At 43.7% G+C, this 15,534-nt stretch overlaps 1 protein-coding gene and 1 long non-coding RNA gene across 2 annotated transcripts in view; both read right to left on the bottom strand.

Moving 5' to 3' along the window:
- The window catches only part of LOC309636047, a 197,408-nt gene that overhangs the window by 156,325 nt on the left and 25,549 nt on the right, over positions 1-15,534 (bottom strand). The gene's annotated exons all lie outside the window — the stretch shown is intronic.
- The window catches only part of CD244 (CD244 molecule), a 31,899-nt gene that overhangs the window by 3,061 nt on the left and 13,304 nt on the right, over positions 1-15,534 (bottom strand). The window contains exons 2-8 of the mRNA XM_082407834.1: positions 8,617-8,955; positions 8,252-8,527; positions 6,693-6,800; positions 6,182-6,249; positions 3,976-4,029; positions 1,806-1,871; positions 309-365 (exon numbers count right to left, since the gene is read on the bottom strand). Of these exons, the coding sequence (XP_082263960.1) occupies positions 309-365; positions 1,806-1,871; positions 3,976-4,029; positions 6,182-6,249; positions 6,693-6,800; positions 8,252-8,527; positions 8,617-8,955 (968 nt within the window). The remainder of the gene's footprint in view (positions 1-308; positions 366-1,805; positions 1,872-3,975; positions 4,030-6,181; positions 6,250-6,692; positions 6,801-8,251; positions 8,528-8,616; positions 8,956-15,534) is intronic.

Raw genomic sequence — 15,534 nt, 5'->3', positions numbered from 1 at the left:
CCAACACACACATACCCGTGGAAAGGAGAGATGTCCAGTGTGTGGCACACAGCTGGGAAACTAGCCTGGGGATAGCCCTAACTTAAAACTTTATCTCCCCAACAGGAGTCAAACTCCAAAATATGATATGATCTTGGGTTAGACCATCACTCTCCTTGAACCTCAGTTTCTTCATCTCTAAAATGAAGATTTGGATTAGAAGATCCCTAAAATCCCTACAGCCCTGAGACTCTATGGATGACTTTTCACACGTGTATGACTTCAGGGCTATGCTATGAGCACTAAACCCATTCAGAGGAGTTCCTTACCTCTTCATAGACAGTTTTATTGAAGGAAGTGTTGTGGTTCATCTTCTTGGATCCAGACTGGAAATTCAGAGGGTAAAGAGTGCTTAACTTCAAGTTAAGAAATGTCCCACTCCTAACTGATGTGAGAGATCCCAAAGGAGACTCAAGGCCCAGAAAGTCCCTGAAGTATCCCCAGCCAAAAGCAAATAGAATTTCCTACCCCGGGAGTAAACAATGGTGTTTACGGTTTCCAAAGAAGGCACAGTACATACTTGCCTAAGATATGACATTTCTGAACCAAAAGAGTTTAGTATCCCACACCCACATACCCCTAAAATCCACACATACACACATTCCCAGCACACACACACACACACACCCTTCAGACAAACCTAATACAAATACTGCCTCAAACTATGTATCTTTTCAACACATAGCATACATACACACCTTAGTGTAAACAATTCTGGCACATACATAAGTACCAATCCTAGCACATACCCTGAACATGGTGAAACACTGGAGACAGTGCAGGAACTCAGAAGCACTTTCAGTAGTATACAGAGCCTTCATAACCTAATACAAAAGCATGTGATCATGGTGCCTGTGACCATCTATATGTCCATAAACTCTAGTGTATAATTTAAATATAAATACCTCTCATGGTAGAATCCAAGTTGATTTAATGACTTATTAGAAGGAGGGCGAGTGAAAAGTCTAAAAAATCTTCCCAAACCTCTCCCCCATTTGACACAAACACAGGATCCCTGACACACATGAACTCAACACTTCCACAGTTTGGCAGATTCCAAACTTCCCATACTACCATGGTAAGGTTTTGGCTTCATACAGTGACTCCAGCCTTGGAATTAACATTCTTCCCACCCCCCAACCCCCCAAGGTGGAAATATGACCATGGGCACTAAGACGTCCCACTTTGTGGTCCCAGGCACATGTAACAGCTGTGAGCTCAGCTTGGAGCAGGATTCAAGGAGACCGTGATGGGTTGCCTCGGTCTGGAGACCTCCACCAGCAGGTGACTGGCCAGAACCTTTGTCTGATTCTCTGAAAGTCAACACTGTTTCTCTCTAGGTCCAGTCTACTCCTCCAGTTCCAGGTTATATGCCCCTGCCTTGGAAATGACTCCAGTATCTCCCACCATAGCCTCAGTTGGTCTAATGAGGGCTCTGTGGTCCTTCTGCACAAAGCACCTCCTTTCTGTCTTTGACGGTCCTCCGCCTCCCACAGAAACTCCTATAGAATCCACGCTTCTCCTAATCTCAGAGCTGTCCTTTTTCCCCAGACAGAACCAGAAAGGCATTTCTAGTTGACCCATTAACATTTAAACACAGTCATTTAACACAAGCTACTCAGATACACACAGTGGAAGACAACTCGCTCAGAAGTACACACACACACACACACACACACACACACACACCCTCTGCAAACACATGCCTGCATATGCACAGGCAAAATACATTTGTGCATAAAGAACACCCTGTGGAGGAGACTTACCTTCCAGGAAGACTGTACTAATGAATACAATGTATTTGCATTATCTTGTGATGTGGAAGCAGAAGACTAAAGAAAAGAGAAATAAAACCATTTCAGAAGCAGAGATCCAACACAACCCTGGGGAGGCAGGCATCTATCTCTTCCATTCCTCCCCTTCAACCTTGCCCAGACAGCAGGTTTAAGTGTTAGTGAAAAGAATCCTGGACTAGTTGGGAGGTCAGACAACCTGAAAGCTAGTCCTGCTCTGTTATTAAAGACAGCTGCTATTTTTTGAGTGCTTACTCTGTATATGCATTCTCCTCTAACCCTTATAACACTCCTACAAAATAGGAATAATCATAATTTGCCCCATTCTACAGATGAGACTCCAAAAGGGTAAATAGCCCAAGTCAGAGAGTGTGCTCACAGTAGAAGCGGGATCTAGACCTCAGACTCTCCAAGGTTCTTTCCTCAACACCTCAGTGCCTCCCTTTGACATCATACCTTCCCTCTCTGGACCTGAGCCAGGTGTCCTCAAAGGCAGGTAACCATCCTCTTTTTAAGATGCTCCAGAGGAGAAATCTCATTCTCATCATCATCTCAGTCTAAGAGGATTTCTTCCTTGCATTTATTTAAATTCCTCTTGTTGGAATTCAATGTGACTAAAGCCAGAAAACTGCCAGATATCAATGGCCCTTACATCTCTCTTTGACTTTGACCCATTATCAGTGAATCACGTTATCTTAAGGGGAGTAGGAGTAGGCAACACCCAGCTTGGGAATTCCAGAGTGGCTCTGAGGGGTCGGGCACCTTCCTTCCTCCTTTCCTCCCTCTCTTCCATTTCTCTCCTCTCTTCCTCTCCCCTCCATTGCCTTCCCTTCTCCTCTTCCCCTTCCCTTTCTCCTCTTCCCTCTTTTCTTGATCTTCCTCTGAAGCTTATCACCATTCCCCAGGAGTTTTCTTTGCCCTGCAGCCTAGCTACCAAGCTGAAGAGGTTGCTGCTTCAAGTCTTAATTCTTTAAAACATAAATAAGTAAAATAATGTCATTTTTATCAGACATTATCATTACTGGCCACCAGGGGGCAGTGTCTCCTTTGCGAGAGATGCCTCAGCAGTCCGGGTTATCAATACAGTCATTTTAGTAGTCAATGTTACAGGCTCCTTCTCCAGTTTATGGGTGAATTTCTACAATCCCAGAATGTTACAGATGAAGTAGGTAGAGGTGGAGTGAAGACTCGGAAATCATTTGGCTCAGCTTTGCCGCAACACAGCTATGTGGCCTTGAGCACGTTATTTAACCTCTGAGTTTGTTTCCTCATCCACAAAATGGGGTTTTTTTAATTTATTTATTTTTGGCTTTGTTGGGTCTTTGTTGCTGCGCACGGGCTTTCTCTAGTTGTGGTGAGCAGGAGCTACTCTTCATTGTGGTGCACAGACTTCTCATTGCAGTGGCTTCTCTTGTTGTGGAGCATGGGTTCTAGGCGCACTGGCTTCAGTAGTTGTGGCATGCAGGCTCAGTAGTTGTGGCTCGTGGGCTCTAGGGCACAGGCTCAGTAGTTGTGGTGTACGGGCTTAGTTGCTCCGCGGCATGTGGGATCTTCCTGGACCAGGGCTCGAACCTGTGTCGCCTGCATTGGCAGGCAGATTCGTAACCACTGCTCCACCAGGGAAGTCCCCAAAATGGGGTTTTTATTAGACCTACTTCATGAGGTTGTTTTGTGACATTCAATAAGAAAATAGACATGTTACGTGCTTAATAAATGCTATTGTTAAGTCATAATTAGATAGAAGAGAACAACACAGATGCATTATCTCCTGAAAACAGGTATAATCAGGGCAGGAATAAAAAGTACAAGGCCCCCAAGTATTGGAAGCAACAGGGAGGGAAAACAGAAGTTGAGTCCCCTGACAAGTTTCCTCCTCCCACTGACTTTATCTGGACCACACTTGCTACCAGGCATGGAAGAGAAAAGAATGTCTGCATCAGACTTTCCAGCTCTGTTCAGCTGTCGAGACATTCCAGAATCACACTCATCTTTGCAAACAACTTAATGCAGCTGAGGCCGAGCTGTCTTCCAGACTCCAGGAGCACCAAGGTCTTACTCTGCCATTCAAGGGTGTGAGTGTCTAGGGGGCATTAGGAAGCCCCATGGACAGGTACAGAATGGATTCGAGAAACCAGAGTGGTACCTGGGACTGGATCATGGAGTAGATGGTGTGCCCTTCTCCAGAGGAATTCTGCTCCTGCACAAGAGATAGTAAAAGGACATATGGTAACGTGAGCAGACAGCTGTGTCTGTCTGAATTTGGATCGAGTGGGGGAGGAACAGCATAAGAAGAGGCGCTCCCAGGAACCTGGGAGGGAGGTGGTCTTTGAGCATCTCAGGATAGGGAGAGACAGTAGGAGCGACTCACCGTGCAGCAGTTAGTGTCAGAAGTGGGGAACCTCCCAAGTATGAAAGAATTGCATCGAATGACCCTGCCCAAAGGGTCTCCTGTCACTTGCTTTACTTTGGTAACTTAGAAACTTGCCTTTGCTGACTTTCTGACTAAATTTGCCACGTAACTACTGATAAGGGGCAGAGCTTTGGGTGGGGCTCTAATCTGAGCCTTACCTATAAAGGACACAAATTCAGGGACTCTAAATGTTCTAAAGCCCCCTCTCTAGATCCAGCCTTGGTGGCCAGCTTGCCTTTGGCCTCAAGCCAGCCTCTGAGCAGCTGTGGTGCTGGGTGGAGCCCTGGACCAAGGCCAAAGGCAGGGAGCACACGCCCTTCCTGCTTCTCTCTTCAGTCCTGTCCCACGGGAGACTGGGGCTGGAGGCATTTCATGCTGCTCGACCCCGAACACAGACTGCCAGGCTAGGCTCTGGGGGAGAGCCCATGGAGACCATTAGAGTCCATTAGACAAGGAAGAAGCTGAACTCCCCAGAAGCAGGAAGACACTAAGAGGAGCAGAAAAACATCAGCCGTGCTCGGAGGCTGGAGTCGCTGGCATCCGGCAAGAAACAGGAGTTTGTGCTTTTCTCTTCTGCCCAGACCTGAGTGAAGTGTCTCCAGAAAGGTCAAAGCTGGGACCCAAAGTGAGACCACGTGAAGCTTAAGATTTAGACCTTCAAGCAGAACCTTGGGGACAGAAGGGACAGGCCATGGAGAGACGTGGCCACGGAGGGAGGAAGCCCTGAGTCAGATGCAGAGTAACAGACCTGAATCCCCAAGAGATCTCTCTTATTCTGAGTAGTTATTTTCCTTTGTCTTCTCCTCCGTTTACTTAATCTGAAGTCACCTTCATTTTGTTGGGGAAGAAAGGCTATTTTTATTGAGCATTTGGGCATCCGTGGCTGTAGGAAGATGCACTTGCTCTCAGGAATTTGTACCAGCATCCAGTAATGATGGGAGAAACAAAGTCTCCTTTTGTTTTTCATGCCCCAATATTCCATGGGTGGGGCAAGGAAACGGGCCAGGGGAGCCACACTGATTCCTAATTCCCACTGAGCCCAGACATTTGGGAAGCTGCTTCTCTGTTCTATGAGGCCTCACAGGGCCTCACACCTGTGACAAGGGAGAGTCCCACTGTTGTGACTTCCTGCCTCGCCTCCGCAGGTGGAACACCAGGAATGGGGGTGGGAAGAGGGCCCTTCCTCCCCACGCCCATCACCCTTCCCACCTGGCAGTTCAGCTGGGCACTGCCTTTCCCTGAGGCCTGTCACACATCCTGCCCTGCTCAGGGGCAGAGCAGCAGGAGGGCCCCTGCAGCCCCCTGCAGTTTCCTCCTCTTCAACACCCCTGGATGGCAGGCAGAGTAGGCCACTAGCTGCAGACACTGACCGGCCAGAGAGGTTCGCAGAGGAACTAACCTTTGTGCTAACCTGGATACTCTCTCTAGCACCTCAGCCAGACTCGGGCCTCTTCCTCCCAAAGCATTGTGAGCACAGACCACTGAGCCAGCTGTGAAACAGCTGTGCTTTGGCTGCTCAGGCTGGCCTCCTTCCCAGCCTGGGCAACGATCAAGGGACCCACAAAAGTAAACTCGGACTTGCAGGGACCCGAGACTTTGTGGTCAGATACAAAAATACAAGAAGGTTGGACTCTTCATGGGGCTGAGCCTGGCTGGTAAGACAGGACAGAAATGAGGACACCAGGGGGCCATCCCTTCCCAACAGGTGTGATTCTGCACCAAGATGCCCCTTCTGCCTCCTTCATTTTTTCTGCACCCCGCCCCCTTGTTTTCCTCTTTTCCTCCATGGCCAGAGCTAGGAGGCTGACGGAGAAAAGATAGATGGGGAGGACTGAGGACAATTGTCTGGTCCTCTTTGTCCCCCTGCTCTGGATGGTCATCCTCCCAAGAGCATCTCCCAGACTCGTTGAGAGAAACCGCAGCCCCTAGGGCGCCATACTTGATTTCTCCTGGTTTGCACGTTGTTGACATCTTCATAGATCGTCAGAAATTCCTCTGGTCTGGTCTCTGTGAGAGGAAAGCAAAGAAGCAAAGAAAAGAGCTGCAGAGACCTCCAGAGGGCGTCCTGTCCAGGCTTCTGCTACTGGCGGTCCTCCCTCCATCCCAGATGACCAAGACCTTGAGAAAAGTTCTAGAAAGGAGGCAGATTAGTGCTCTCCCTAGGATACCCGAAATGCACAGTGGCAGCAACTTGCCCTGACATACCTATTCCGTCAGGCCAGGCAGAGTGCAGGTAAATCTGCACATTGGGGATCAGACTGTAAACATCCAGCAGCCACTGCAGAAGGCGTGAACTGGGAGAGAGGGCCCAGCAGCCACTGCTTCCCCTCCCCCAAGCACACACACACATACCTCAATGCCCCCAAGGAAAAGCAGGTACTGTGCCCCCAGGTGCATGCCACTGGGGATGTCAAATCAGGCAACACACCTCCTAGGGACCCTCCACTTACGTGACTGCTTCCTCTTCCACCTCCGCACACAGAAGCAGGTGAGGGTGCCCAGGAACAATGCCGTTAGGAGAATCACGATGCTCACCAAAATGAACAGAAAGATGAAACCTGAGGGATATGGAAGGCACCAGGCCTGAGTGCTAAGCCCTCTCTGTTCTCCCTTCCCACCTGTCTGCTGCAGGGACTGTCTCAAAACCCACACTCCTCTCTCAAATGGCTGGTCTCCACGCACCCTGTGAATTCACCATCAAAGTCATCTCTCTTCTCAATTGGGTGACCTCCCCTGAGTGATGCTAAGAGTATGGGTATTAGTATCTCAGAGGCCAGGCTCGATTCTAATTCTATAAGCTCTGTGCCCTTGGGCAACTTCCTTAATTAAACTCTCTGAGCCTCTGTTTTGTCACTTACAGAAAGTAGATAATGTTATCTACACATGGGGGTTAATTACGGGGTCTAATATATGTAAAACATCTGGCACAGCAAATGTTAATCCATTCACTCTTTTGTTTTTAACTCAACAAACATTTGTTGCACACCTACTATGTGCCAGGCAAGTCTTCCATTTCACCTTCTGCTATTCTTGCTTTCACTGCTCTTCTTCATTCAAACTTTAACATTTGTGTCACACGTGTAGCCTGTTATATAACCCAGCCAACATGGGGAGAAGGGAAATGAATTAAAGTTCCAGATGCCAGCTGACTAGGCTCTTTACAAACATCATCTCATTTAACCTTAACAGCAATCCTGTGAGGTACTTATTATTAACATCCCCATTTTACCCAAAAGAAAAATTGAGGCTCAGAGAGGTAATGCATCAGCCTGAGTTCACAGAGCTAGTGAATGATGAAGCCATGGCTGGCATGAACCAAACTCCAGTGTCCTTGTCACTCCACATTACTTCAGCTTGTTTTGTTTCTTTTTTGCCCATGAATGCTTAGTTTGTTGCCCCATTTGATTATAAGTTCCTTAAGTATGCGAACTGTGGGTTGTTTTTTCCTGTCATGCCCATGCTGATGGCACAGTAATTCTTTGTTTATCTAATCAATAGTGGTGTCAACTTAACTCGGGGTAACTCTTAGGATGAGCATAAGCAAAAAAAAAACAAGAACTCTTCTAGGTACCCCCAAGATCATCCTGATGACCCTATGACCCAGAACACTGTGTACAGCATAGTTACCTCTTGGGGAACTATATGGTTTGGGGGAGTTGTCACTCAGGAGGAGAAAGTAGATCTCCATCAGTCTCTCAGAGAAAGAAAGTAACGATCAGCATCATGGCAGGGCTGCGACTCACCAAACAACTAAGCATTCCCTACATGAAGGAGAAATGCGCATCTCCCAGAAGGAGATTCTTTATTGGGATAAAATCCTTCCCAGACAAAGACAGCCCTGGCTTTATGGAAACTGTGTGCCTAGAGGCCAGGACCTCCCTGGGGAAGGACTGCAAAGCCCTGGGGGAGGCAGCCAAGGGATCTCAGATCCAAGTCTCCTTTGCACATGAGCCTGGCTGTGGGGTCCCACACCTTCAGCCCCTGTTACAGCGCAAAGTGCTCCACTTACTCGGGTGGGCATTCAGACAGCCCTGTGTGAGTTGGAGGGTGTGGTTTGCCCAGCTGACAGGGTTGCTGACATTGCAGGTGTATGTGTGCAAACCACTGACATCAATCTTCTCCTCCAGTTTGGTGAGGTTCCTGGGTGTCTGAATCAGCTCAGTCCCTTTATACCAAGCATAGCTCACATCACCACCTCTGGAGACTGAGCAGGACAGAGTCACTTGGCACATCCCCCTGCCCAGGACCTTCCACCTCTCCACCAGCTGGGGCTTCTCAACACGATCTGGAAGCAGAGATTCTGATCAGAAAGGTGCTGGAAATACAAGCCCTGCAGGAGTCAGAGGTGCAGCATGAGCTGTCCTGAGGACTCACCAAATACGGAAACCTGGAACTTATGTCTCCAAACCTTCCCAGTGTCTTCAGTGACCTCCAGGAAGTAGAGGCCACTGTCCTGCTGCTGAACTGCCATGATGAGAAGAGTTAAGTTTTCGCTTATGAAGCTGAGTCTATTGTTGAAATGATTTGGAGTCCAATTCAAACTCTTCCCTACATCGCTCTGGCTGGAAACATTCTTCCAAGAGTGTATCAAAAAACAGCTTGAATTTGAGTATGGCTGCATCTTCCATTTAACAGAGTATGTCCTTATCTGTACGCTGGGGGGCCGTAACCAGACAGACTCTCCCGAGATTCCAACCACATGATCAGCAGAACCTAGGGATTATAGGAAAGAGAACGCAGGCTGGAGGTGGAAAGAAGAGATTCAAGCCTGAACATTGTGTGTTGTTGGATGTGACCTTCCTTAAACCAAGAGGATGGAAATGCATATGAGGAGCCCAAAGTCTAAGAGAACCTGAAAGTGTATCTCCCTTATCTGCCTCCCCTCCCTCCATGCTCTGTGCCCGAGTCTGAAGGGCCCACAAACCAGTAATAATAGCTAAAATCTCCTGAGTTCTTATTATGGGACAGACAGGTTTTAAACACTTTACATATTTTTACTATTTCATTTTACAATGACCCTAAAAGAGTCTTATCCCCATTTTACAGGTTAGGAAACTGAGTTAGAAAGAACTTAAAAGTAATTGGCCCAAGTTACACAGTGAGAAAGATGAGCTTAAAATCCAGTCAATTGGGCTTTAGAGGACGAATTCTTAACCACCACAATGTTATAAATATCATATATGATGTCACTCCTTCCCTGCAGTGCTGAGGCAACCAACAGTGGCCATCAGTGACTGCTGGAAATTCTTAATGGCCAGACCTAATAAGACTAACCCTCCAAGTTGAACTAATGGCTCCCTCCTCCGTCCTCCGTCCTCATAGAACTAGATTCGTAATCCTTTCTTGTAGCACTTTGCACATAGGATTGTGGTCTTTATTCATTAGTGTTTGCCAATTTTTTAGTTACTAGAAAGTATCCACAGAATCGCTCCATAGAAAACAAATAGAGAAAAATAAAACTATATTGCCAAGGCATATCCTAGCACATCCCTCTCTAAGGACCAAGATGGGGGTTAATGACCGTGACAATGTGCAATAGAGCTGCTTGTCATTGCCTACCCTAGAGTACCCCAGTGCAATCAATGAAAACAAGTGGAAATCCCTGTGGCCATTTTTGGCAGGGAAGCTATGTGCCATGGCCCAGTGGATGCTGGAGATAAAAAGGTCTATCTGGGCGGGTTGAAAAGGGTCAGGGAGACTTTGGAGGAGAGAATAAAAGAAGGAGATAGTTATACAAACAGATCTGTTAAAATGGAGGACATTGAGAAGAGAGTGATGGAGAGAGATCTTTAGATGTCCACATGCATTATAAATACCCTCACTCCTAACCATACCTTCATGTCAGCATTTTCTCAAGAGACTAAGTAAATAATTAAAGGACTCGTAATTACTATCTGGTTAATATAATATGTTCCTCTGGTTTGACACTCCTAAGAGTAAAACACATGAGGTTCATATTCATATTCCCATGATTTGAACTGGCTGTGCTCATTACCAAGCCAAAAGCAGAGACTGTGATATACATCTCTGTGACTTTGTCTCTTGAGGTCCTAGCACTGCCTAAAGATGTTGAGAACAAAGGTGAACAGAAAAATAATTACTAAACCTACAAAAATGACATGAACTGTCATCACCAATTATTCAGTCTTTACTGAGTCCCCACTGTAATGAGGACCCTGAAAAGGCAGGACCTCTTCATGTATAAGATATGGTTCCTGACTCCAGAGAATTTGTGATCTGGAAATAGAACATGCTTTCATCCTACAGCATATACTTAAAGGTTGAGATACATAATCATCTAAAGAATTCTAATTCTGATAATGGAAGACCAGATTAAGACATGCTAACCAATGTTCCTACTGAGAATAACTAGAAATAACGGGCAAAGTATAAAAGCATGTTGTTAATGGCATCAGAGAGCTAATAAAGCAGTATAAAATTATAGGGCCAAGATCTGGAAGAAGGCAATTCAGAGAGGTGGAACCTGAATTTTTGACTGTTGCTCCTTGGAGACATCTTCTGAGTCCATAAAAAGCAGCTGAAATGCTGAGAAGCTAAGCAGAGTTTACAATAAGCTTAAGGAACTAAGAGAACATGGAGTTCAGGAACCTCTTGATAGGAAGTGGGTATACCTAAAATCCAGCAGATTTGGGGTTGATACCATAAAGGTCTACACACTAAGAGTAAGGGTGAACAAGAAATAGGCCAGGAACTTCCCTGGTGGCACAGTGGTTAAGAATCTGCCTGGCAATGCAGGGGACACGGGTTCAAGCCCTCGTCCTGGAAGATCCCACATGCTGCAGAGCAACTAAGCCTGTGCGCCACAACTACTGAGCCTGCATGCCACAACTACTAAAGCCTGCTCACCCTCGAGCCCTTGCTCCGCAACAAGAGAAGCCATCGCGATGAGAAGCCCACACACCGCAACGAAGAGTAGCCCCCGCTCGCCACAACTAGAGAAAGCCCACGTGCAGCAACAAAGACCCAACACAGCCAAAAATAAATTAATTAATTTATTTATTTATAAAAAAAAAAGAATCTGCCTGCCAATGCAGGGGACACCGGTTCGATCCTTGGTCCATGAAGATCCCACATGTCATGGAGCAACTAGGCCTATGTGCCGTAACTACTGAGCCTGCACTCTAGAGCCTGCAAGCCACAACTAGTGAGCCTGCGCTCTACAACTACTGAAGCCCACACACCTAGAGCCTATGTTCCACAACCAGAGAGGCCACCGCAATGAGAAGCCCATGCATCCCAATGAAGAGTAGCCCGCAGCTCGCCTTAATTAGAGAAAGCCCAGGTACAGCAACAAAGACCCAACGCAGCCAAAAAGTTAATAAGAAAGAAAAGAAATAGGCCAGCTCTCACAGAGATTGAAGCCCAGTTTTGAATAATTTCAACCCTGAATTGGATTAACATTATCTAATATCTCTAGTATTTCTAATCTGACTACTAGAGGCAAATATAAATTATTCCTGGAGGAAAATAACAAAAACCAGCGCATTAAACTATTTCTAAAATTTTTCATACAACAATGTCCAAAATGAAATAAAAAAATAAACAGGCATAAGAAGAGGAAACATGTCCAAAAACCAAAAGAAAAAATAGAAATAAATCCAAGGGACATCTAGATAATAGTGTTATCAGCCATAAACTTTAAAGTAATTTTGTTTAACATGTTCAAGGAAATAAAATATGTTTGAGAATTACAGCAGAGAACTAGTGTGATAGAAAGCAAAATGGCCATGCTCCCTGAAATGTGACTTTGCAGCTCCTTCCATCATCAAGAGATAGAGTTCACTTTCCCATCTCTTGTAACTGGGCTGGCTTTCTGAACAGAATGCAGTAAAAATGTTGTTGTGCCAGTTCTAAGCCTAGATCTGAAGAGGCCTTGCACATGCCTCTTGGAATGTGCCTCTACGTGTTCTCTTGGCATGTTGTCTAGCTGACATATAAACAAGACTCAGATAGCCTCCTGGAGGATGAGAGATCACATGCAGCAAGTTGAGGCCTTCTTAGATCAGCCGTCCCCAGTCAATCTGGCAGCTGACCATATATGCATAATGGTGCAAGCTGAAATGAAAATAATGACCCAGCTGAGCCCAGCCCAAATTGCCAACTAGCAGAATCATTGACTAAATAAGTGGTTGTTGTTTTAAACTACTAAGTTTAGAGGTGCTTCATTATACAGCAATAGTTACCTGAAAAAATGAATTTTTTGAGAACCAAATGAAAATTGTGGGAATAAAATATAAAATAACTGAAAAATAAACTCAACTGAGAACTTTTCTGACCACAAAAATCTGAAACTAGAAATCAACCACAGGAAGAAAAACAGGAGAAGAACATATGGAGACTAAACAACATGCTCTTAAAAAACCAATGGGTCAAAAATGAAATCAAAGAAGAAATCAGAAAATACCTGTAGACAAACAAAAATGAAAGCACAACCTTACAAAATCTATGAGATGCAGCAAAAGCAGTTCTAAGAGAGTTCATAGCAATACAGGCCTGCCTCAAAAAACAAGAAAAATCTTAAACAAACAACCTAAACTACCACCTAAAAGAATTATAGAAGAACAAACAAAACCCAAAGTCAACATAAGGAAGAAAATAATGAAGATCAGCGAGGAAATAAATAAAATAGAGACCAAAAAAACAATAGAAAAGATCAATAAGTCCAAGAACTAATTTTTTGAAAAGGTAAACAAAATCAACAAACCTCTAGCCAGGATCACCAAGAAGAAAAGAGAGAGGACCCAAATAAACAAAATAAGAAAAGAAAGAGGGAAATTTTAACCACGGATACCACAAAAATACAAAAAAATTATGAGAATACTAATAGTTATATGCAAACAAATTGGACAACCTGGAAGAAATGAACAAGTTTGTAGAAACATACAGCTTGCCAAAACTGAGTCAAGAAGAAACAGATCATTTAAACAGACTGATCACTAGAAGTGAAATACAATCTGTAATTTAAAAACAAAACAAAGCAAAACTCTCTGCAAACAAAAATACAGGACTGAACAGCTTCACTGAGGAATTCTGCCAAACATACCAAGAAGAACTTATACCTATCCTTCTCAAACTATTCCAAAAAATTTAAGAAGAGAGAACACTTCCAAATTCATTCTATGAAGGCATCATCATCCTGACACCAAAACCAGACAAAGACACCACAAAAAAAGAAAATTACAGGTGAATATCTTTAATGAACATAGATGCAAAAATCCTTAACAAAATATTAACAAATTGAGTCCAACATTACATAAAAGGGATCATACACCATGGTCAAGCTGATTTCATTCCAGGGTCACAAGGATGGTTCAACATACATAAATCAATCAATGTGATACACCACATTCAAAAGAGAAAGACAAAACCACATGATTATCTCAACAGACACAGGAAAAGCATTTGACAAAATTCAACATCCATTCATGATTTTAAGAAAAGCTCTTACGAAAGTGGGTATAGAGGGAACATATCTCAACATAATTAAAGCCATTTATGACAAACCCACAACCAATATAATACTCAATGGTGAAAAGCTGAAATCCTTCCTGTTAAAATTTGGAACAGGACAAGGATGTCCACTCTCACCACTTCTATTCAACATAGTATTGGAAATTCTAGCCACAGCAATCAGACAAAAAAAAGAAATAAAAGTTATCCAAATTGGAAGGGACGAGGTAAAATTGCCATTATATGCAGATGACATAATATTATATATAGAAAGCCCTAAAGACTCCACACAAAAACAACTAGAACTGATAGATAAATTCAGCAAGGTAGCAGGATACAGGATTAACATACAGAAATCAGTTACAATTCTTTACACTAATAATGAAATATCAAAAAGGGAATGTAAAAAAACCATACCTTTTAAAATCACACCAAAAAAAAAATAAAATACTTAGGATTAAACCTGACCAAGGAGGTGAAAGACTTATATGCTGAGAACTATAATACATTAATAAAGGAAATTAAAGATGATTCAAAGAAATGGAAAGATATCCCATACTCTTGGATTGGAGGAATTAATATTGTTAAAATGGCAATAGAACTCAAAACAATCTACAGATTTAATGCAATCCGTACCAAAATAACCATGACATTTTTCACAGGACTGGAACAAATAATCCTAAATTTTATATGGAATCATAAAAGACCCAGAATTGCCAAAGCAATACAAAGGAAAGAGAACAAAGCAGGAGGCATAACCCTCTCACACTTCAGATAATACTACAAAGCTACAATAGTCAAAACAGTGTGGTATTGGCACAAAAACAGACATACGGATCAATGGAACAGAATAGAGAGCCCAGAAATAAACCCACACACCTACAGTCAATTAATCATCAACAAAGGAAGCAAGAATATAAAATGGGAAAAAGATAGTCTTTTCAGCAAGTGGTGCTGGGAAAGTTGGACAACTACATGTAAATCAATAAAGTTAGAGCACACCCTCACACCATGCACATTGGAGTAGTCTCCACCCAGATGGGGAGTAGTGGTTTGGGGAAGGAAAGTCAGGCTCCGCCTTTTACCTGAGCCTCCTCTACCACATGGATTGACTCTTTCTTTAACAAATGATTTCTCTGTAGCAGGCAATGATGTTTGATAGCATTTTAACCACAGTAGAACTTCTTTCAAAATTGGAGTCAATCCTTTCAAGCCCTGCTGCTGCTTCATCAACTAAGTTTATGTAATATTCTGAATCTTTTGTTGTCATTTTAACAATTGATTAACTTCACCATCTTATATGGGTGCAGTTTGTGGCACCCCAAAATAATTGCAATAGTGACATCAAAGATCACTGATCACAGACCATCATAACAAATATAATAATAATGAAAAAGTTTGAAATATTGAGAGAATTACCAAAATGTGACAAAGAGACACGAAGTGAGCAAATGCTGTTGGAAAAATGGAGCTAATAGACTTGTGTGACACAGTGTTGACACAAACCTTCAATTTGTAAAAAACTCAGTATCTGCAAAGTTCAATAAAGTGAGGCTCAGTAAAATGAGGTATGCCTGTCTATAAAGAATTCCTAAAAATCAGTAAGAAATAAACTGACAACCCAAAAAAAAAAAAAAGGTAGAAGACTGGCACAGGCACTTGACAAATAAATGATACCCAATTAACAAACAAGCAGCAAAAAGGTCCCCAACATTGCTGGATATCAGAAAACAATGAGACTCTACTATATCCCCACCAAAATGGCTAACATTTAAAAGACCAAAAATTCCAAGTGTTGACAGGGATGAGGCACAACTGAGA

The sequence above is a fragment of the Balaenoptera borealis genome, assembly GCF_965194805.1.
Source record: "Balaenoptera borealis genome assembly, chromosome: 1".
NCBI lineage: Eukaryota > Metazoa > Chordata > Mammalia > Artiodactyla > Balaenopteridae > Balaenoptera > Balaenoptera borealis.
Note: the sequence above shows the minus strand (reverse complement) of the source record. Positions and strands in the feature narration are given on the sequence as shown.